The sequence below is a fragment of the Ambystoma mexicanum genome, chromosome 6q (genome assembly GCF_040938575.1).
Source record: "Ambystoma mexicanum isolate Mex_15411 chromosome 6q, UKY_AmexF1_1, whole genome shotgun sequence".
Lineage (NCBI taxonomy): Eukaryota > Metazoa > Chordata > Amphibia > Caudata > Ambystomatidae > Ambystoma > Ambystoma mexicanum.
Window position 1 is genome coordinate 1,321,593,373 of NC_090937.1, and position 21,191 is coordinate 1,321,614,563.

A 21,191-nucleotide genomic window follows, 5' to 3' on the forward strand; every position below is an offset into this window, starting at 1 on the left:
GACGTCCAGACCAGGGTGTTGGACATGCCGTACGACGGCAGCAACTTGTTCGGGAAGGCGGTGGAGGAATCCCTCCAAGCCATAAAAACAGACACGGAGATGGCCTGCGCCCTAGGAGCCCTTCAGCAACGACGGCCCTTTCGGAGCTCCGGAGGCAGACAGGGTGCCTCCAAGGGATCCAGCGGTGGCTCGTCGTCCTACCGCCAGGCGGCACGCTCCTTGTCTCAGGAGGCCTACAGGGGTCGCGGCAAGCAGGGAGCGCCTCGCCGCCGTCGGCAAAGTGGCCAGGGCAGCAAGGCCACCACCTCCAAGCAGGACTGAACCGGCCGTGGTCTCGGGCCTCCACCGAAGCACCCCGGTGGGAGGCCGGCTGGCGAATTTTGTCGGCGTGTGGAAGTCCATCTCCACCGACCGTTGGGTGCTGGATACCCTGGCAAGAGGACACTCTATCGAATTCCTGAAGAAGTGTCCTCACGTTCCACCTGTGGCCAGGAAGGAAAATCACATCCCGCAACTGCTGTTGGAAGTACGGGCGATGCTCAGGAAAGGCGCCATCGAGCTTGTCCCGAAGAGGCTCCGGGGTGTACTCAAGGTACTTCCTCGTCAGGAAGAAGACGGGCGGCTGGCGCCCCATCCTGGACCTTCGTCGTTTGAACAAATACATCAGATCACAAAAGTTCAGGATGGTCACCCTCCAGCACGTACTGTGACAGCTGGAGGAAGGCGACTTTCTATCGTCGTTGGACCTGGAGGATGCATACTTCCACGTTCCCATCCTCAAAAGTCACCGAAAGTTCCTCAGGTTCGTCGTCCAGGGACGCCACTACCAATTCAGAGCACTGCCGTTCGGATTGAAGTCAGCCCCCAGGGTCTTTACCAAGTGCCTAGCACCAGTGGCGGTGCGGCTGCGCCTGCAGGGGATTCACGTCTACCCCTACCTGAACGACTGGCTCATCCGCTCAAGGACGAGTGAACTCTCCTTCGAACACACTGCGAGGACCGTCCAGCTACTCACAGACCTGGGATTCGCCATAAACTACCCAAAGTCCCACCTGGTGCCGTCGCAGGTGGCCCTGTTTCTGGGAGCGAAGCACGATACAGTGAGGCGCCTGGCGGCCCCGTCGGAAGAATGGACGAAGACCATTCTAGGCAAAGTGCAGCACCTGCTAGCCACGGATGTGGCCAGGGTGAGGTCCATCAAGTCCCTCCTGGGGATGATGTCCTCTTGCATCTACCTGGTGCGCCTCTGCAGACTACGGATGCGCCCTCTTCAAGAATTTCTCGACGCCCGTTGGATGCAGGCGACGGGCACCTTCGAAGACAGGGTCCCCCTCAACGAGGTGTTCCGGCGGGCGATCCAGTGGTGGGGCGTTCGAGCGCACCTCACGGTGGGCAAGGACTTTCAGACGCCGGCGTACCAGGAGACGGTGACGACGGACGCCTCCCTGGAAGGTTGGGGCGCCCACAACGAGATCTCCACGCAAGAAGCCTCTGGCTCCCGGAGGAGAGGCTCCTGCACATCAACGTCCTGGAACTCCGAGCCGTGTTCTGGGCTCTCAAATCGTTCCTCCCGTCGCTCAAGGGCAAGGTGGTGCGGATCTTCACGGACAACACCACGACAATGTTTTACATACGGAAGCAGGGAGGCACCAGATCCCCTGCCCTATCGAAGGAGGCACAGGATCTGTGGCACTGGGCGGTCGCCCAGGGGATGTTCCTGGTTCCCTTCCACCTGGCAGGAGAAAGCAACACCATCGCCGACTCGCTCAGCAGGGAGCTGCGCGCGTGTCACGAGTGGGAACTGCGCCAGGATCAGGTGGATCAACTCTTCCGACGATGGGGCAAACCCCAAATCGACCTGTTCGCAACAGCGACGAACTCGAAGTGCAAGAGGTTCGCCAGCAGGTTTCCCCAGCCGAGAAGCATGGGCGATGCGTTCTCGTTCCCCTGGGACGGCCTATACCTGTATGCGTTCCCTCCGTTGCTGCTTCGACTCATTAGCCAGCTCAAGAGGTCCCGGTGCAGGATGATCCTCGTCGCACCGGCGTGGCCGAGGCAGATCTGGTTCCCGGACCTTCTGGACTTGTCAATGTCCCCTCCCATCAAGCTGTCGGCGGACGCGGACCTTCTCTCCAGAGAAGGAGGCGCCATCTTCCACCACGACCCAGCGTCGCTGAACCTGCAGGCTTGGCTCCTGCAGCGCTAGAGTTTGGAGGCTACGATATACCGGCCGAATGCAGAGAGGTTCTTGCAAAGGCCAGGGCGTCCTCGACTCTCAAATGCTACGGTCATAAGTGGAAGAGGTTCTCTATCTGGTGCCGAGCACAGAAGTTCAACGCCCTTCGGATTACGGCCCCTCAAGTGCTGCCGTACCTGCTTTCGCTGGCAAAGGCTGGGCTAGCCCATGCCTCCATTAAGATTCATCTGGCGGCGATCTCCAGATATACCAGAACCACAGGACGGACGTCCCTGTGGTCCCATCGACTGGTAAAAGAGTTTATGAAAGGACTGTTCCGGTCGTTCCCGCCGGTGAAGGCCCTGGCCCCGGCGTGGGAACTTAACGTGGTGCTGACCAGGCTCATGGGGCCCCCATTCGAGCCGATGCACTCCGCACCGATGAAGTTTGTGTCGTGGAAGACTGCATTCCTGGTGGCCATTACCTCCGCACGACGAGTGGGAGAGATCCAGGCCCTATCCTGCAAAGCACCGTACTTGACTGTCCATGCCTCGAGGGTTGTGCTTAGGACGCACCCCTCCTTTATGCCCAAGGTGCGGTCGGACTTCCATCTTAACAAGCCCTTGGTGTTACCTGTTTTCTTCCCGTCTCCTTCGTCGCCGGCCGAGAGGACTTTGCACTCGCTGGATGTGGCTAGAGCGCTGAAGTTCTACGTGGACCGCACGAAGAGTTTCCGGAGGACAACACAGCTGTTCGTGAACTTTGGACCTGTGAATAAAGGGTAGGCTCTCTCGAAGTCTTCTATTTCCAGATGGCTCTCCGGCTGCATCATGCACTGCCACCGGTTGGCTAACCGACCGCTGCCAGGCCGTCCGAGAGCCCATTCGACCAGAGCGATCGCTGCTACTACGGCGTTCTTATCTGGTGTGCCCCTGCTGGACATCTGCAGGGCTGCTACGTGGAGGTCGGCGCACACCTTCACGAGATTCTACTGCATCGATCGGGATTCCAGAGAGGAGTCCAGGGTCGGCCAAGCAGTGCTGCGCAACCTGTTCGCCTAAGGTGAGCCTGGTGAGGAGGTAAGAAATTCTTAATGTTGAGTTTTCTGTATTGCTTAATGTTGAGCCTTTTGCCACCTCCCGTGGTTGTGCATGTGTGTACTGCTATTTATTCTTATATTCATGAGCATGTGAATCCATGCCAGACCCCATGCTGGAGAAGGAACAAGTTACTTACCTGTAACTGTTGTTCTCCAGCATGGGTCTGGCATGGATTCACATGCGAACCCTCCCGCCTACCCCTCTGCGGCTCTTCACTTGGTCATACTGCCTCTTCACGTGCTACCAAATCTGAAGATGGCTGCCAGAGGCGGGGCTTAGGTAGAGGGCAGTCATTGGCTGTGGTCAGTATGACGCAGAGATCAGTGATTGGTTACTACTACGAAAGACAGATCAGAAACGAAACTGATATTGATTTTTTCTTTACCGAGGATTCCCAGCCTGACGACGGGGAATATTCATGAGCATGTGAATCCATGCCAGACCCATGCTGGAGAACAACAGTAACAGGTAAGTAACTTGTTCCTTGCCGCGCAAACTAAAACACAAGAAGTACTTTAACACAAAGAAGTGGTGAATAAACCCAACCGGAGCCGAAAGAAAGACGATTTGGTCAAGCGGGTTTATGTTCGAGGCTAATATAATAGCCAAGAATAGTACCACCTTTATATAATATAATCGCGGTAGAAAAGTTAGGGTAGATACCACTGCCACCAGCCAAGTTAAAATGTTAAAAGAGCGAAACAATGCTCTAGGAGGTACAGATAAAAAGGGATACGAGTTAACCCTTTCCAGTACTCCATGGAAGATGGGGTGTACTGGATCTGTGGTAGATTGACTAAGTAAAGTTAATGGTAACTTTACCCTTTTCTGGGGGACAGTAATGGAGTCGAGAGAAGTCTCAAAGACAACCCTGTGCCACGGCACTGAAGGTGTTGTGTGACACACACAAAGAAGGGGGCTACTGAAGTGGTGTACTAGTCCACAATCACAAAAACAGATGGAAACACTTAGCAAAACACAGGTAAGAGTGGGGGAAAAGATCTCTCTTTCCAGGTGGAAAAAAAATAAACTCCAGAAGTCCAGCAAAGCTGCTGGGGGACTCACTAGGGGAGAGAAATTAGCCATAAATTAGAGTTCTCCCTAACAGTTCCGTTGAGCCTTGCCACCTCCCGTGGTTGTGTATGCATGTACTGCTATGTATTCTTTATTCATGAGCATGTGAATCCATGCCAGACCCCATGCTGGAAAAGGAACAAGTTACTTAACTGCAACTGTTCTCCAGCATGGGTCTGGCATGGATTCACATGCGAACCCTACCCCTCTGCGGCTCTTCTTGGTCATACTGCCACTTTATGTGCTACCAAATCTGAAGATGGCTGCCGGAGGAGGGGCTTAGGGAGAGGGCAGTCATTGGCTGGGGGCAGTGTGACCCAGAGCTCAGTGATTTGTTTATGGGAGAAAGACAGTTTACAAACGGAAGTGAAACTGTTTTTTTCTTTTACCGAGGATTCCCAGCCCGACGACTGGGCATATTCATGAGCATGTGAATCCATGCCAGACCCATGCTGGAGAACAACAGTTACATGTAAATAACTTGTTCCTTAATGATAGTTAACCTATTATCAGTATCTTAAGTTTATTTAGTACGCCGTGTGTACTGTACACATCTCAACTACTGTTACATGTTAGCTGGGCATGTTACATGTCAGCTGGGCAATGCATTTCTGAAACAAGCCCTCTTCTGCAACGTATGAGCTATATAAGTCTTGTAGTGGTGCTGGTTTTAATGTTTCTCATGTATGTATAAACTAGGATGATGGTGCAGGAAGAAGCAAAGAACCAAAATGTAAAACTGGAAGAAAGAAAAAAACGTCCTCAAGTTCTACGGAAGAAACAGGTAAACAAGAACATTGATCTGTTATTATGCTGTATTTATTAGAGTGCTACGTTTGCCATTGTAATAAACTCTTGGCATTGAAGTGAAAAATGAACATCGGAATACTAATGACTGGTCTTGTAGCAGTTGTGTTGCGAGGCGGAGAGGCACATTGTTGTCTTCCAGGTTGGCTGAAACAGCACTGGTGTGTTGAGAAGCAGGCATGTTGAGCAGTTTGTCGGGCCAGAAGGAGGACGCGGACTCTCTAAGGGCATTTTGTACGATCTTTTATTAAAGTAAAATTATAAGGCCTTACTTTCCCTATCACTATAGCTGGTCCCTGCCTATGTTACTACCTAAGGTGCTTGTCGGTCATGTGTGAATCTCCAAAGGAATGTGTCCACTGTCCAAAGGTAACCTAACTAAACCTACCAATGTGAAAACTTACTTAAGTGAGGAGAATGACTCCCTTCCCCTGGGGATACTTGTAGTAACAGGCTGTAGGATTCTTGATTAATACATAATCCTTAAATAGTCTCATGATTTCTTGGATCAGTTTCTGTAATTCTTCTACTGGATGATTGCCTTTTTCCTCTGTAGGCTTCTTGGGAATCCTTTTTGGGGATCTTTTATAATATCTACTTTCTGGCTTGCTGGTTTCAGTGCATCATTGGAACATACAATTTTTCTGGTAGGCTTTCCCTCCTGGGGATTTATAGTTCCACTTGTTCTGGTCCTTGATTCTGTGTTTGATTCTATTGAATGGTTCTTTTGAACTTTGGCTCATAATATTCTCCTCTTCCGTATCATGTGCTTCTTCCCCAGAATGTCAAGTTTCTTTCCCCTTTTCCCAGGCTATTGATATCCACTGTTCTTTTCTCTCAATATTCAACTCTTGAGTAATCCTTTCTCTTATACCATAAAACATAAGTTAATCATTTTCAGATTTAACTTTGTCTCATTACTTCCACTGAGACGAGTGGCTTGTGTGGCATAACAAACCCCTCGGGCCTCCCTTTATTCCCATTCTCCCCATTAGATCTGCGTGTGAAGGAAAACCTTTCTGGCAGCCTGGCACCTTGCGGACTTCCCCTCTGGTTTCGCTCCACCGTTAGCTTGTCTGTCACCTTTCTCTCACTCGTATTTCCCTTTCTCCTCTGTGTCTCAGGGTTTTGAGTGCTGACCGGACACTCTATTGTGAGATACCTGTGATTGTATCGGTGATGGTTTGTGGACCGGCTGTCCACCACAGATTGTTTGTGGTCTCGCCACCACCTTCATCTGGGTTCCTGTTTTCCTCCCTTCTCTCGCAGGGGACTCGCTGTAGCTCTAGCGAACCGCTCTACAGTGTCAGGCGAGTTTGAAACTTGCAGGCTTCTTGGCTTCCACCTTCTCCAGTTGTTACGTAGCTTGAGGTCTTCCCTTGCCAGCATATGCGTTCCTCTCTCTGACCAGGTGTCGTGGAGTACACGCTATTTAACATACTTGTCCCAGTGGATTGGATATTTTGGTTTAAAGGGACCTGTTTTTTACTATGTGATAATGATGTCCATCAAGTGTTTCTTCTTCCCAGTCTTGATGTTTAACAGTTTCTGGTATTGTAAACCATCTCATGTAGGCCATGGAGTGCACAGCTCTAGGGAGTTCCTCGCAGGAACGGAAGTCCTTGTTCCCTAAGAGGGAGTCTCTCCTGGTGATGTCCCACTTGCCTTGACCCATCGGGAAGGTGTTGCGACGTGTGTTCATCTCACTAGCCTCACGGGAGGTGGGCTCCCCCTTCGGGAGAAGGGCCAAATTCCCTCAAAGATGCCAGGGGGAATGACTCTTTTCCCCTGGCTTGTAGTTCCCACAAACCTTGTGCAACTCAACTTTATAGACCAGGAGAATGACTTCCTTCTCCTGGTATTGGTCTTTGCACTACAATATAGTTCACAACCAGGCCAGGGGGAATGACTCCTGACTTTTTCCAATTGGGATTGGACTAAGCCATTTCCCACAAAAAAAAACTGATATTTGACAGCTGACTGTGCAAGGTAACACTTTTTGGGATTAGCGTTAAGGTTGTCTTGCCTCAGAGCGTGGGTGATTTCATATAAGTGAAACAGGTGCCCCTCACATGTTTGGCTATGGATCACAATGTTGTCCAGATACGTGCTGCAGAAAAGGGCAAAGAGTTGCAGTATCTGGTCCATCAGCCGCTGAAATGTCGCTGAAGGTCCTGTGAAGTCCGAAGGGAATGACTTTGAAGTCAAATAGTCCCCTGGGAGTGGAGAAAGTCATCTTCTCCTTAGTTCAGTGGCTCCTACCAATAGCCCTTCATTAGATCAATCATGGAGATGTAGAACGCTGATCCGAGTCTGTCGATGAGGTCGTCAATCCGAGGCATCGGATAGTTATAAAACTGGGATATGGCATTCAACTTTACGGAAGTCTATACAAACCCTCCACGACTGATCTGGTTTGGCCACAAGGACTATCGGTGATGACCACAAACTCTGTGATGGTTCAATTATATCTGCGGCCAGCGTTTTCTCCACCGTCTGGAGGACCACCTCCTTCCTTGGGTCTCACGCCATAATTTAGCTGAAATAAATACTAGATAATCACATAGATCCCTTCTTTGCCTCTAGAATTCGGTAAGTGCTCAGGTTATTCACCTTATCTTGGGAGGTTCAAATGTAATATTTAATCCCTTTCACTCGCCCGGTTTCACTATGGAAGACATCCGGGAATTGATCTATTAGATCGTGGATGTCCTGCTGTTGTTGCTCTGGTAAATCAGAGGGGACTAGGTTATTTTCGGATTTCTCCTCGGCTACTAAGGTGGCCATTAGGACAGAAGAGAACTCCACCTGGTCCTCCTTACACTCCTTTACACCGGGTCCTCCTTACGCTCCTTTAAAATGTTTACATGATATATTTTGGTTTTGAGTCTTCTGTTACGTCACGGCCCCACTGGCTCCGCTGATAACAACACCAGAGACGTCCCAGGCTCCAGAAGCTTTTCAAAGCGTAACATCGGCGCGCTCGTGTAGGCGAAGCCCTGCTGACTTTCACTTAGAGGTCACGTCCAAGCCACCTAGCTGCAACTACAGTTACCATCTCAAATGTGCCTACGTTCCAAAAATGTTTTTAAAGGCGTAAACACGCTTTTCTGTGCTCACAACGGCACACTAAAACCAATTAACTCAAAAAGGCTCCATACTTTTTCCCTGATCCTACAAAAGACCATTTGGGAACAACAACGTGGGTCTCGTGTCTTTTCTAACGACACAGCACGATGTTCATGAAGTACTCAACACTGTCAAATCATCATAACACCTCGTTTCTCCTTTGTCCTGAAGATGGCTATACCTGCACCAACAGACAACGTTTTTTGTGCATTGCCTGATTTCTTTTGGTGTCAATAGCCGAAACATATGTCGACTTTCACAAAATCAAACCTAAGAATTATCATAGGTCTTCTTACATGATAGAGCTAGTTCTACCTAAAAATGCTCTACCCTCTACCAGTTGATGTTGGTCATTGAGTGCTCACCCACTGGGCTCGTAGTATTCTTGTTTTCCATGCTCTTATCCCACTGACATCTACTTGTCGATCTGGTGTGTTGATTCTACTTCACCACAGTCATAGTGTACATGTATTGTTGTTTTTTTAGTCAATAATTCTTTAGAGGTACTATATTGTGACCCAAAATAAAAAAACTTAGTTTTGCTATCACTATCAAGTGGTTGTTTCTCTTTTAGAAAAATGTGTTTGTCACAACTTTATATGGATGAAGTTGAGACCATTTTTTGTATTTTGAATTGAACATTAGTCAACTGTGATTTTCAAATGTTTTATTAACCTTGTTTTGTCTTAGAACAAATTAACGAGTTTATCGGGGGCTGTTTTCTCCTGGCGACAGACACACCATTCACCTGACTGTATGGCCAAGGTCCCAGGGTCATCACCTCCCTCTCCCCCTGTGGCTCTTTTTCAGTGCTCCTTGATCCCTGGAGGTGGTGTTCCCAGAAACTGGATCCCTCCTAACGCTTATACAGCATCTCCACCTCTGCAGCTCCACAGGCTACTCTCTTCTCATGTAGCATGCTGATTGGGACCTTTTCCTCCACACAACCAATGGGTGGGTCTATTCTTTGCTCGCTCTTCTTAGGTGTGGCCGGTGCCCTAAAATGGTTGGAAACCATACCACCCATTAGTGTAGGAAGTTGTAAGTTATTTTGTAGTTTAACTGCCATATAACCAACAGAATAATTTGGTTCCTGAGACAAGGGAGGATAACGCATATCCACGTTTAGGGATTGTTGTCCTGTAAGGAGAAGGGTGGGGGTCACGCACAGTAGGATCCTATGGGGTGTTTAAGCTTAGCGGGCTCACCTCCCCTTTGGGGAGAGGAGACGAATCCCCTAGATTTGTCAAAGCTTCTGGTATGAATTTTGAAAGAATTCTACCAATCTCTTCAGATTTGGTAAGGTGGGGAAAATCTCCATCCTATCCAAACAAGAGAAAAGACTTGACCATAAAAAAGTATTCCAAATCTCTAGAAGCTATGTACCACTGAGACCAGGAAGTGAACTTAATGCTGAAGGCTCAGGCAGGGGACTGCAACCCAGGGCTCTCCAGATGTTTTTGACTACTACTCCCATGATCCTACACAATTGACCATGCTCACATTGGCTTATGGGAAGTGTAGTCAAAAATATATTACTGAAAGTAAGCTGTGAGCTGAAAGCATTTTGGAACCTGATCAAGCACTTGACCCCAGAGAGGTGTTGTGAGCATGAAGAAGCACTTGGATCCTGGGAGATTCTGTGAATCTGAGAAAGCACTCTGGAAGGGCCTGTGAACGTGGAAAAAATACTTGTACCCTAAGCTTTTGCGAACCTAAAAACAGCACTAAACATTGAGAGTTGCTCTGAACATGATGAAATACTTGAACCTTCAGGCAGGATGAGAATCCTGATGTCAGCCCTAAACGCTGAGACATGCAGCTGAGACATGCATTGCCTCAATATTTGAAGAAATGTATATAGAACATTTTGATCCAAACTTGCTGGGTTGGGACTTGTTGAGTTAAGAGACTATTGGGCTAGTTTTTCAGAAGCCCTGTGATAGGTCAGAATCAAGAGAACAGACAAGGATTCATGATTTGTGTACACTTGATTCTCTCTTTGGACTGGAAACAACCCAATCTTTTCCTAAGCCTGTACTACGAAGCCCTACATGCATAAAATAATGTGTTCTGTCCAGAAACTCTATTGTAACATGCTTTCTCTCCCTACTCTTCAAAAGAAAAACCTAAACAACCAAATCATACTCATACTTTTGGGCCTTGCCCATAGGAAAGGGTTGGCTACTGGCTTCTGACCACGTACCCCTGTGTACCTTAGGCCGTTGTCTATGTTTACAGTCCTCAGTCTCTATGGCGTTCCTTGGTTCTTTCCCACACTGGGGCGTGTCTGAGTCTACCTCTTCCCCCTCTGGGGTTGCTTGATGTGATATGATATGTGTTAGGGAGAGTTCTCAGAAATGTGCCAATTCCTCTCTCTTTTAACCTGGAGAGAGTGAGACTCTTTTTTTTTTATTTTATTTATTTTTTTTTTCTCCCACTCTTGTGTTTTAATGTGATTTGAACTCTGTGTTTCTTTTTTGGTTGTGGAGTCTGACAAACTCCATAGGCATCATCTTTTACATTGTGACACACAGCACCTTCAGTGCCATGACACAGGGAAGTCTTTCAGATTTCCCAAAGGTTTAAATACCTTCTTTTGGAAAAACTACTGTTTCCAATAGCAGTGAAGTGAAATTGACTTTACTTACTTTTTGACTTTCTAGAACCAGCACACCCTATCTTACAATAGGGTGCTGGAGGGGTTGCTTAGTATTCCCTTTGTCTTGTTTCTCATGTAACACTTTTAATGTTACCCTTTCTACAATTAATGGCTGGTGGCAGTGGTTTACTACCATTGTGTGTGTTTACCGCGGGCTGCAATTGCAGCCTTGGTAAAGCACCTATGGGTGCCCATTTTGTCAAATGGCCCTGGTGTTCTTTTTTCACCATTTCTTGTTGGAAAGGTCCTTCTTGAGATTTACTCTGCACGCCAAACCAGGTTTGGTCCCTTTGTTTGTTTTGTCTTTGTCAGGATTCACAAGTGAAGCCCACCTCTGGCTCCAGTATGTCTGGCAGGGACAGCAAGTGAGGAGGGTGCCCGAAACTCCCTGTGCTTAATCTCCTTGGTTACAGGAATGCACCCAAAGGTGATTGGCCAGCTAGCTGTCCGGCAAGTACAGCCACCCTGCTGTGTGACCGACAGCTAGGCTGGAATGAATGGGAGAAACCTGCATAAAAGGCGAAGCTTTTTGGCTTGGAAGGCAGAGTCGACCACTGGACGAAGAAATCCGAAGAAGAACTTGGAAGAGACGCCTGCTGCCAATTCCTGGACCGTTGGTTTGCGCGGTGAAGCCCTGCTGCTATGCTGAAACTCCGAATTTGCCTCGACTAGAGAAGCCCTGCAAGGACGACTTCTCCCCTTGAGTTGGTGGGACCAATCGACTCCAAAGTGAACTCGTCTGGACATCCTTTCGGAGCTGGCTGTACTTCCTTGCTGCTGCAGGAACCAAAGTGCCAGGGAGAGGAACACCAGTGCATCACTTTTAAGTCAGGCCCGAGCTGCTGGAAGATCCTACGGACTCCTAGTAAGCAGGACTGACCAAGCATGAGCCACCTCAACAGAGTGCTGGACTCCAGATAAGAGGAAAGTCCAAAGTGGTATCCAAGAGTCTAAGTGGTGCTATTTGCTGAGACGCGAGGAGCTGAAACCGCGAAGTGCTGCTGAATAGAAGTTTGTCCTTTTCTGTCGCTGACCGTCACGTTGTGATGCAGGAGTCCCCAGATGTCCTCCCTCTTGTCCCCATGACTCGGGCACAGGAACAACAGGATCTGCAGACCCACACAGGGACAGAAGCCAGCTGGAACCATTTAATCTAACCAAAGGTACTATACAGTCTAAGAGAACCTACCTCTTGTGTAGCCTTACATCATCTCAGTTGAGTCTTGTCAATGTACTTGCACCAATTGACTGACTTGTATTTCTAATACTGCACAGGCACGTACAATTTAGAGACTGTACATCTAACTCACAGAGGATTTCTTGCACATTAACAATCATGAAATTTGAACAAACACTAGTAATTGCGTGGGTTATCACAATGCTCTTCTCTCCCAGCAACCCCCAACCCCAGGCATCAGTTATATCTGACCCCTACATTTGAAGGTGTTAGGTAAGAATTGATGTAACACTGTGTGAGGCTACACAACACTTATCTGCTTGGTATTAGGTAACCCACCTTTTGGTATAGGTCTGTACTATGCAAGTTGGTAGTATGACAGAGCAGCCAGGCCTATCTCAACAGCGGTAAATGTGAGCTGTAGAGCTGTAGCAATGGAATTCGCAAATACAAGTAACCAAGTAACACTTACACTTTAAAATCCAAATTGATGAGCTGCGATACAAGGGGAAATCTGCACTCCTTCTCCTTGAGCTCTCCGCTGCATTCGATCTTGTGGATCACAAGGTCATATGTAGCCATCTAGATTTGGCTGTACATTTCTCTAAGGAGGCTATAGTCTGGATAGAGTAATTCTTAAGTGACAGGACCATGAGGGTCTTCTTCCCTACAGCAGCTGCAGATCCTATTCCGATTACATGCGGAGTGCCCCAAGGCTCCTGTGTCTCTCCCACCTTGTATAACATATTCACTAAGCCCCTTTTCAATGATTTGGACCATCTTGGTATCACCGACACTAATTATGCAGGTGATACTCAGATCCTCCTCCCACTTTCTGGGGATTACGGCAAGGATTTGGCCTTGGTGAATAGAGTCTACCTCATCATCCATGCATGGATGACACATGGTCTATGCCTGAATGATGAAAAAACCGATCTTATCTTGGGTACCCCTACGGATCTAAAAGAATTAGGCCCTGAATACACTATCTTCACAATCGATGGCAACCTTGTCAAAGGAGCCACGGAGGTAAAGACCCCTGGCTTCTACCTCGACTCTACGCTCTCCTTCACTAAACAAGCCATTGCCTATACTTGAAAATGTATTAGAACCGGCAAACCATTCCTCTCTAACAACAGTTGCATCATCCTGGCCAGAGCCCTCATCCTGTCCAGGTTGGATTACTGTAACGCCCTTTACATCGGCTCCAACAAACATATTATCAGGAGAATCCAAACCCTCCAAAATAATGCTCTTAGAGCAGCCCTTGGTGTAGCCAGGAGAAAACCTATCTCTGAGATCAGACGACAAAATAACTGGCTCTCTACTAATGACGAAATCCAACTAAAAAATGCCTCGCTTACTTATAAATCGCTGAATAATGCTGCTCCTAGTTACCTCTCTGAAAGATTCCACAGAAGGACCTCCTCTAGAGCATCCAGACTAATCAATACTAACTGCCTCACCATTCCCAGGTTTAAACTATCAAAGGTGGGGGGTAGCAGTTTTCCTGTCAAAGCGGCCCAGCTTTTGACAGGTTACGGATTCGACCTTTTAAGGAGTTCCTGGACGCTCGATGGATTCAGGTGTCCTAAAGAAATAGTTTGTAAGTGAAAATGAAACCGTTTTCTTTTACTAAGGGTTCCCGGCCTGACGACTGGGAATATGAGCATGTGAATCCATGCCAGACCCATGCTGGAGAACAATAGTTTCAGGTAAGTAACTTGTTCCGTCCCCCTGCTAGTTCTTTGTAAGCGTCCAGAAGCAGACTACCTCCAGCAATAGAGTGGGAATGTCAAGGTCCCAAGGGTCAAGAAGTCAAAGGAAAAACAAGCTACATACATAATTGCATTTTACATTGGCACGATGTGTTTAACATGTAACATTATGTATTACACCTTGGCCTGCTGTTCATAAATACAATCTTTCTTTTCTACTATATTATATATTGAACAGATATGCGCACAGATAGGCCACAGTTAACATAGCAGACCAGAGTTCACTCTTACAAAAAAAACGAAATAGGCTTCTTACATGTTGTGATTTTATATGATGAAAATGAAGTGTCTTTATTCCTGATAATGCAGTCTGTCACTTGACTTTATTTCTTAAATCTCAGGCATCATTCCTCCTTTTTATCTTCCAAATGAGCCGCATTTCAAATGTATCTTTTCTTTCTACGTGCACTGCTGCGATTTTAAATCTGTCAATGGTGCCTTTTCCCAATTTACACAAAGTCAACATCTGCAGCACCACCATCTTTTTATTTGATTCCATTGGGCACAGTTAGCAATATTACAGTTTTACGGCACACACTCCTTCAACTCACTGTCTTTGTATTTTACTAAAGTTGAAATAGGCCCATTTATGTTCATTCACTAGGCATTATATGGGAAATCAATGTTTTCAACTGGCCTGCATTTTCCAATGGGCCTCAACATCAGCTAGCTTCACTGTTACAAGCATGGCCTCTCCATCTGTCACTCGGGGGCTGTCTTTTCGCCCCATAGTGTTTCTCGAACTCTTCTTGCCCACTCTGGGGCTGCATGGTGTTCTCCCCACTGTCAGGCTTTCCGACACTTGCTTCCCACACTGGGGCTTCTCAGAACATCTCCCCGCTCCGAGGCTTCGCTTTCACTCTAGGGTTTTTTGCTCTTCTCCTCGCTTCGTGGTTTCTCTCCGTCTTTTTGGCCTTGCCGCCCATCTCCTTTTTGTGTGAGACACTGCGTACTTGTTTGTGCTGGGTGGTGTTCATTGGTAGGATGTTGCGGTCTGGGTGGCGCCCCTCTCTGCAGACCCATGTACGTGGCTTCCCTGCTTTAGTCTGCCTCAGATGCTGGCTCCTCTTCCTGTTCAGACTCTCTGCAGTCCGTTGTGTTCTCGCTCCTCTTGCGATGCAGGCCGCTTCCGGCCATTCTTCTGCGAGGGCCAGATGCACTCGCCAGGTGTGTACTGTGGCCTGGGACACCTCTTTTGGCATTCGCCTTCTCCTGCCTCCTGCCTCCCCCTCAGTGTACTGTGGTGCCCTTAAACTCCTTGGGCTTTGCAGATCTTTTGAGTTGATTGGTCCATTTATTGATGTGCCTCCAAGAAGCTGTCCTTTCCGCTTCTGTTCTTTCACATAAGGATTGAATACGAGGGTCAGAACCCATGCTAGCCATTAATGGGCCTATAGTATTATCATAGCCCTTAACTCCTATATACCCAAAACAGGTTTTAGTATCTGAGGCAGAAAGATGGGGACTTAAATCCCTCTCTGGGGTTTTCCTGTCCCCTAGGAGGAGTCCCCTCCAGAGGGTGTCCACGTACTCTGTCTTGTAGCGGGTGTTGAGCATAGCTGAATCACCTCCCTAATCTCATAGGTGTGACTCAACCTTGGGGAGAGGTGACAAATGCCTTGGATTCGTCACAAGCTGTAAAGTAAATAAAATGTGTAATACTCCTTAAGACTTTGGCTCATTTCATTTACATTACGGCTCATTTTCAACCATTTGCATGGTGGGGAGAGAGGCAGACCATATGTTACATTTCTCGCTCCTCCTCTCCACCGTGCAACTATTCCAGCATTTGTGCCAGCACATATTTTCATGCTGGTGCAAATAGCTATGGAATTCCTATGGAATCTATTGTAGATGCTGCCTGTTATGCGTGCACGGCAAGCAGTGTTAACTCATTTTTCATGGTGGTGCAAAAGGGTGGTGTAGAAGCAAATATGCCATATTTTTTAAAAATAAGGAAAGAGGAATTCTGCACACATCTATTACTGCGCCACAAACAAAGTTCAAGTAACAATCGGAACCATTTTTTTCCTTTTTGCATATATTTTAATTGTGGCCTATAGTGATCCATAGTGATAAATAGTGATAAAACGTGTTTCGGCACCCTTATCGTGCCTTTTTCAAATCTGGGCAGTAAAGTTGGTACAAGTTACTATCATTTGGTGTTCGAAAAGCTCTCTAACGTATTTGAATAAATGAAAAGGGAGTCCCATCAGACTCGTAAGTCTTCCTGGTGCTACAAAATCAAGTTTCTGGCATTACGCGTCGTGTCCCTTCGCTCATCACTATGGGCCACAATTAAAATATATGCAAAAAGGAAAAAAATGGTTCTGATTGTTACTTGAACTTTGTGGCGCAGTAATAGATGTGTGCAGAATTCCTCTTTCCTCATTTCTGGCAATCGAAGTAGGGGAACTCTGTGTCTTCGTTCTCTGCACGCATCATTGCGACACAGAAAAGCTGGTATTTCATTTTGAGTTGCGGAGGTTTAAGAGTGACGTCAAAAAAAGTCCCCCAATTTTGAATACCATATTTTTATACTTCACCTTTGCACTCTGCCATGCTAAAGTTGAAAATTGTGCGGCAGGAACCTAAATTGTGCGGCAGGAAACTGTGTTACATCAAGGTACAAATGTAACAGGTACCCTTTGCATAATTGCAAGGTAACTTGAAAATTTGCTTCTATGTGTCCAAAGTTTCTTTTTTTCTGGGAAAGGCAGACCTGGCAGAGTCAACAGTCTTAAATACAATATCTAGATACTCAGAATAGCAGCTTTCTTGAAAGTCCTTAGAAGAGGAGATAGCCTGAAATACCCTCTTCACCATTATGAGAACAGTAAACAAAAGAACTCTTGAGAGACTGTGAACTTGAGAACATTCTCAAGAGTGAATAAAGGTATTTCTGATGTTTGTTAATCTGCTTAGAATCACATGCTGTGCATAGGTCCGACATCCAGTGGTCACTGCGGAGTATTGCATTTTGTTTTTCATAGTCGAAAAGGGGACGTCGACAAGGCGTGTCTGTAACACTAGTGACGTGCGTTGTACCCATAATCCCTCACGCGTCGAGGTCCCTCAGATTGTTTTTTTCCGCCCAGCTTCTGGTCGCCTTACGCGGAGCTCCTAGAGAGACATTGCAAATACTTACTACGGACCTCGGTCCTTAATTATACTTATTATATTGTTAAAGATCCCTCCCCTCGACGTTAGCTGTGAAGCTGTTTCTCCGCCGAGCAAGTTTTCGACGGAGGGGAAGAGACAGAGGAGATCCTTCGGCGCTGCCGAACACGTGGCCTGGCCTCGCCGGCCAACATACAGTAGGGAGAGTGGGGGTTCGAACTTTTATCTTCTCTTTGAGAATGTCTTTCTTTCTCCCCTATCTTTCCCTTGGGGTTGTTATCACCAGTTATTATTGCCTCAGCTATGGAAAGGACACCGTTTAAGTTTTGCCCACGCTGTAGGGGCAAATACACTTGGAAGGACAAACACAAGCTCTGTAATCGTTGCTTGCCCCTCGATCATGAGGACAGCTGCGCGGCCTGTAAGCTCTTGAAACCAAGAACTCTTAAAGAACGCAAAGTTAAGAGGTGGGCGGACTACGCTATGTCGAAGTCAGTTTCCTCACCCGCCGCTGCTGTTACAGAAAGTGACGAGGAGGGTGATAACTCGACGTCCGTTACGGAAGTCATTAACCCCCAGAAGGAGCGCTCGCGCTCCTCGACGTCCGTCCCCGGCCCCGATGGGCTCGGCTCACGCCCTGCTCATGGGGATGAACACCCCGGCGACAAGGACGCACACAGACCCCATAGGCCTAAGCACACAACCCACAGCTCTTCTTCATGGAAGACAAAGGATCCATCAGCGACGAAGAGGACGCAGGGCACTCCGGCGTCTACCTCAGACCGTAAGGGTCTCAAGCCCCACCCGCAAACGCAGTCGCGACCAGCGATTGGGCTTTCATCAAACACGGGCGCTACCCCAAAATCATCCGACGTAACGCTCCATAGAGCGGCCGTCGAGGAACAACGCGTAACGCAGGCAACGTCGACACCAGAGTCCTCTACTGACAACCTCGTTGTCGAGAGCCTGGCGAGAATTGTTTCCGAAGACAAACGTAAGCGGACGACGAAACAAACGTCGAATACCGCACAAAAAGCTATGGAAACGCCAAAAAAGCACAAGAGTAGCCAGGAACTGCCCCCTTTATCTAAGGGCACTTCAGAACTACCGCAGGGCTTTTCAGAGGGCGACGGAAACCTTTCTTCGACATTGTGGGAGCGTTCTAAGCGTTCTGAAGGTGAAAACACTGATTTCCCCCCTCTAGACTATTCAGGGGTCCCCCATGAGACCCTTGAAAGACTCCATTCTTGTATGGAAAAAATTGAAAGGTTTTTGGGAAACCAAAACCCACCCACACCCAAAAGACTAAGAGAAGGGCCCCAGGATGACCCTAGGGTCAAAATTCCTAGGCTGTTTCCCCCTTCTACAGACGTATATGACCTCACTGAAGAGGAGCAATACCTCCAGGAGGATTATGAGTGTTTGGGTGGAGAGGAAGAACATGAGGAAGAGGGGTTTGAAGAAGATCCTTAAACAAGTCCTTCCCTTTCCAATCCTGCCTTAGTCAGAGGGGTCAACCCTCGGATAGAAAAGCTCTTCAGCCCTTCGCCCTCTGACCCGTTGTACATCAGAGGCCATTCTATTCCGGACTCCCTCATAGTTACTAATACAAGGAAAAGAGCAGGGGTACCACTATCCACTAGTGAGGCACCACCTGACAAAGAGGACAAAAAGCTCTACGCTCTTGGGAAGAGAATCACGACGTCCGCCGCCTTTTCAACTAGGATTGCAAATAACAATTCCCTACTAGCTAGCTACGCAGATGCACAGTGGAGCAAGCTGCGCAGCGAAGCAGAGGAGGCACCAGAACCCCTGCGTTCACGCCTGTTAGCTGCAATCTCAGAGGGAACTCTTGTAAACCAGGGCATCGTAAAGAACTCATTAGATGCCGCAGAGACGGCTGGCCGTTCCCTGGTTCAGGGAATACTTCTCAAACGCCATGTCTGGCTGCGCAATTCGGGATTTAAGCCGGAAACCCAGGCTTCCCTGATAAATAAGCCCATAGAAGAAACACATCTGTTTGGGAAAGCAGTTGATGAGGCCCTAGAACATGCGAAGAAAGAGTTTGATACCATCAAAACTCTTGACCAAATTTCTAGGCCCCCTAACAGATGCGGCTATGGCAATAGACGCTCCTTTCGTGGCCAACGCCAGCAGCAAAACCAACAGCAATTTTACTCTGCTACCAACTGGCCCTCTAACCAGGGTAACAACACCCAGTTCAGTCAAAGAGGCCAACGGCGTGGCAGGGGAAGAGGTCGCGGCTCCAGCCCCAAAGGTTCCACGCCCAATACCAACAAATGACCCGAAGATTCGGGTCCCCTCCCATGCATCACCGGTCGGGGCCGGCTAACATCGTTCCTTTCAGCATGGGAGGGAATATCGTCAGACCGCTGGGTATTATCCACCATAGCCCACGGATACTGCATCGAATTCAACGGTTCCCCGAAGTGCAGAACCCCACGGAACCGACGCATGACACCGGAACACCTCACCATTCTTCTACAAGAAGTAGAAGAGCTACTGAAAAAAGAAGCTATAGAGGCTGTCCCCCTATTTCAGGTAACAGAAGGTATTTATTCAGTGTACTTCCTTGTACCCAAAAAGGACTTAACCATGCGCCCTGTATTAGATCTGCGCCCAGCGAACAAGTTTGTCAAACCACAAAAGTTTCGTATGGTGACCTTGCAGGAAGTAATCCCACTGTTATCACAGGGGGATTACATGACAACACTGGACATGAAAGATGCATACTTTCATATTTTAATGTTGCCAGCGCACAGAAAATACCTCAGGTTCAAGATAGAGAACAAACACTACCAGTTCAGAGTACTACCCTTCGGGATAGCATCTGCACCAAGGGTATTCACGAAAGTACTGGCAGTGGCAGCGGCCCACCTGCGCAGGCTATCCATCCCGGTATACCCTTACCTCGACGACTGGCTCATAACAGGGGATTCTTACGAAACATGCTTCTCCAATACCCAAAAGACTGTAGACCTTTTGTCCCAACTGGGCTTCTCCATCAACGAAAAGAAGTCCAGCTTAGACCCCAGCCAAATCAAACAATTCCTTGGGGCTCTAATTCGAACAAAGGACGGCCTCGTCTTCCCCTACAACGAGAGGGTCCAAAACATGCTGTTTCAGAACCCCCATTATGTGGCAGGCCGAGAGGTGACGGTACGCAAAGCAATGCGCTTGCTAGGAATGATGGCGTCATGTATTTATTTGGTACCTCACGCGCGCCTGCGCATGCGCCCAATGCAAGAGTGGCTCAACAGCCAGTGGTGTCAGGCCAGCGGACAATGGGACGATCTAGTGGTGGTCTCGCAGGCCTTGGTTCTCTCGCTACGGTGGTGGACAAAAGAAAACCTGTTATTAGGGAAAACTTTTGCCAGACCCGCATTGGAAGCCACTCTAACCACAGACGCATCCCTTACAGGATGGGGGGCTCACCTATCCCATCAGACTGCTCACGGAGCGTGGACTCCGAGCTTAGCATCCAAGCATATAAACCTGCTGGAACTACTAGCGGTGTTCAAAGCACTGAAAGCCTTTCAGGAACACCTACAAGGAACGACAGTGATGGTCCTCACAGACAGCACCACAGCCATGTACTACCTCAACAAGCAAGGGGGCACTCACTCTCCAGGACTGTCCAAGCTGTCCCAGAACATCTGGAAGTGGGCTCTCAAACACAACATGTTCCTACTATCACAACATGTACCAGGGGAACTCAATCTGCTAGCAGACAAACTCAGCAGAGACTTCCCCCTGCCCGTAGAGTACGAATGGCGGTTACAAGAAGACATCGTCTTCGACGTCTTCACACAGTGGGGTTTCCCAGAAATAGACCTGTTCGCAACTCTGGAAAACTCTCAATGCCAAGATTACGCCTCCAGGTACCCCCAGAACCAGTCCAAGGGGAACGGTCTATCGATTCCATGGTCAGGGAGATTTGTTTACGCTTTTCCTCCGACTCCCCTTCTCAACAAGATAGTGCACAAGATGCACCAGGAACAAGTTACCATGATACTGGTGGCCCCTATGTGGGCCTGACAGCCATGGTTCGCTCACTTGTTGAAGATGTCTCTATCTCCTCCAGTGAAACTGCCCTGCCCGTACAACATGCTGTCACAAGACAGGGGCAGGACACTGCACCCATGCC

The 21,191-nt window shown here is 48.1% G+C and overlaps 1 protein-coding gene across 2 annotated transcripts in view; it reads left to right on the top strand.

Moving 5' to 3' along the window:
- Nucleotides 1-21,191, top strand: part of BOD1L1 (biorientation of chromosomes in cell division 1 like 1) — a 926,227-nt gene that overhangs the window by 551,561 nt on the left and 353,475 nt on the right. For both annotated transcript variants that reach the window (XM_069631944.1, XM_069631943.1), the window contains exon 16: nucleotides 5,050-5,134. In XM_069631944.1, the coding sequence (XP_069488045.1) occupies nucleotides 5,050-5,134 (85 nt within the window). The remainder of the gene's footprint in view (nucleotides 1-5,049; nucleotides 5,135-21,191) is intronic.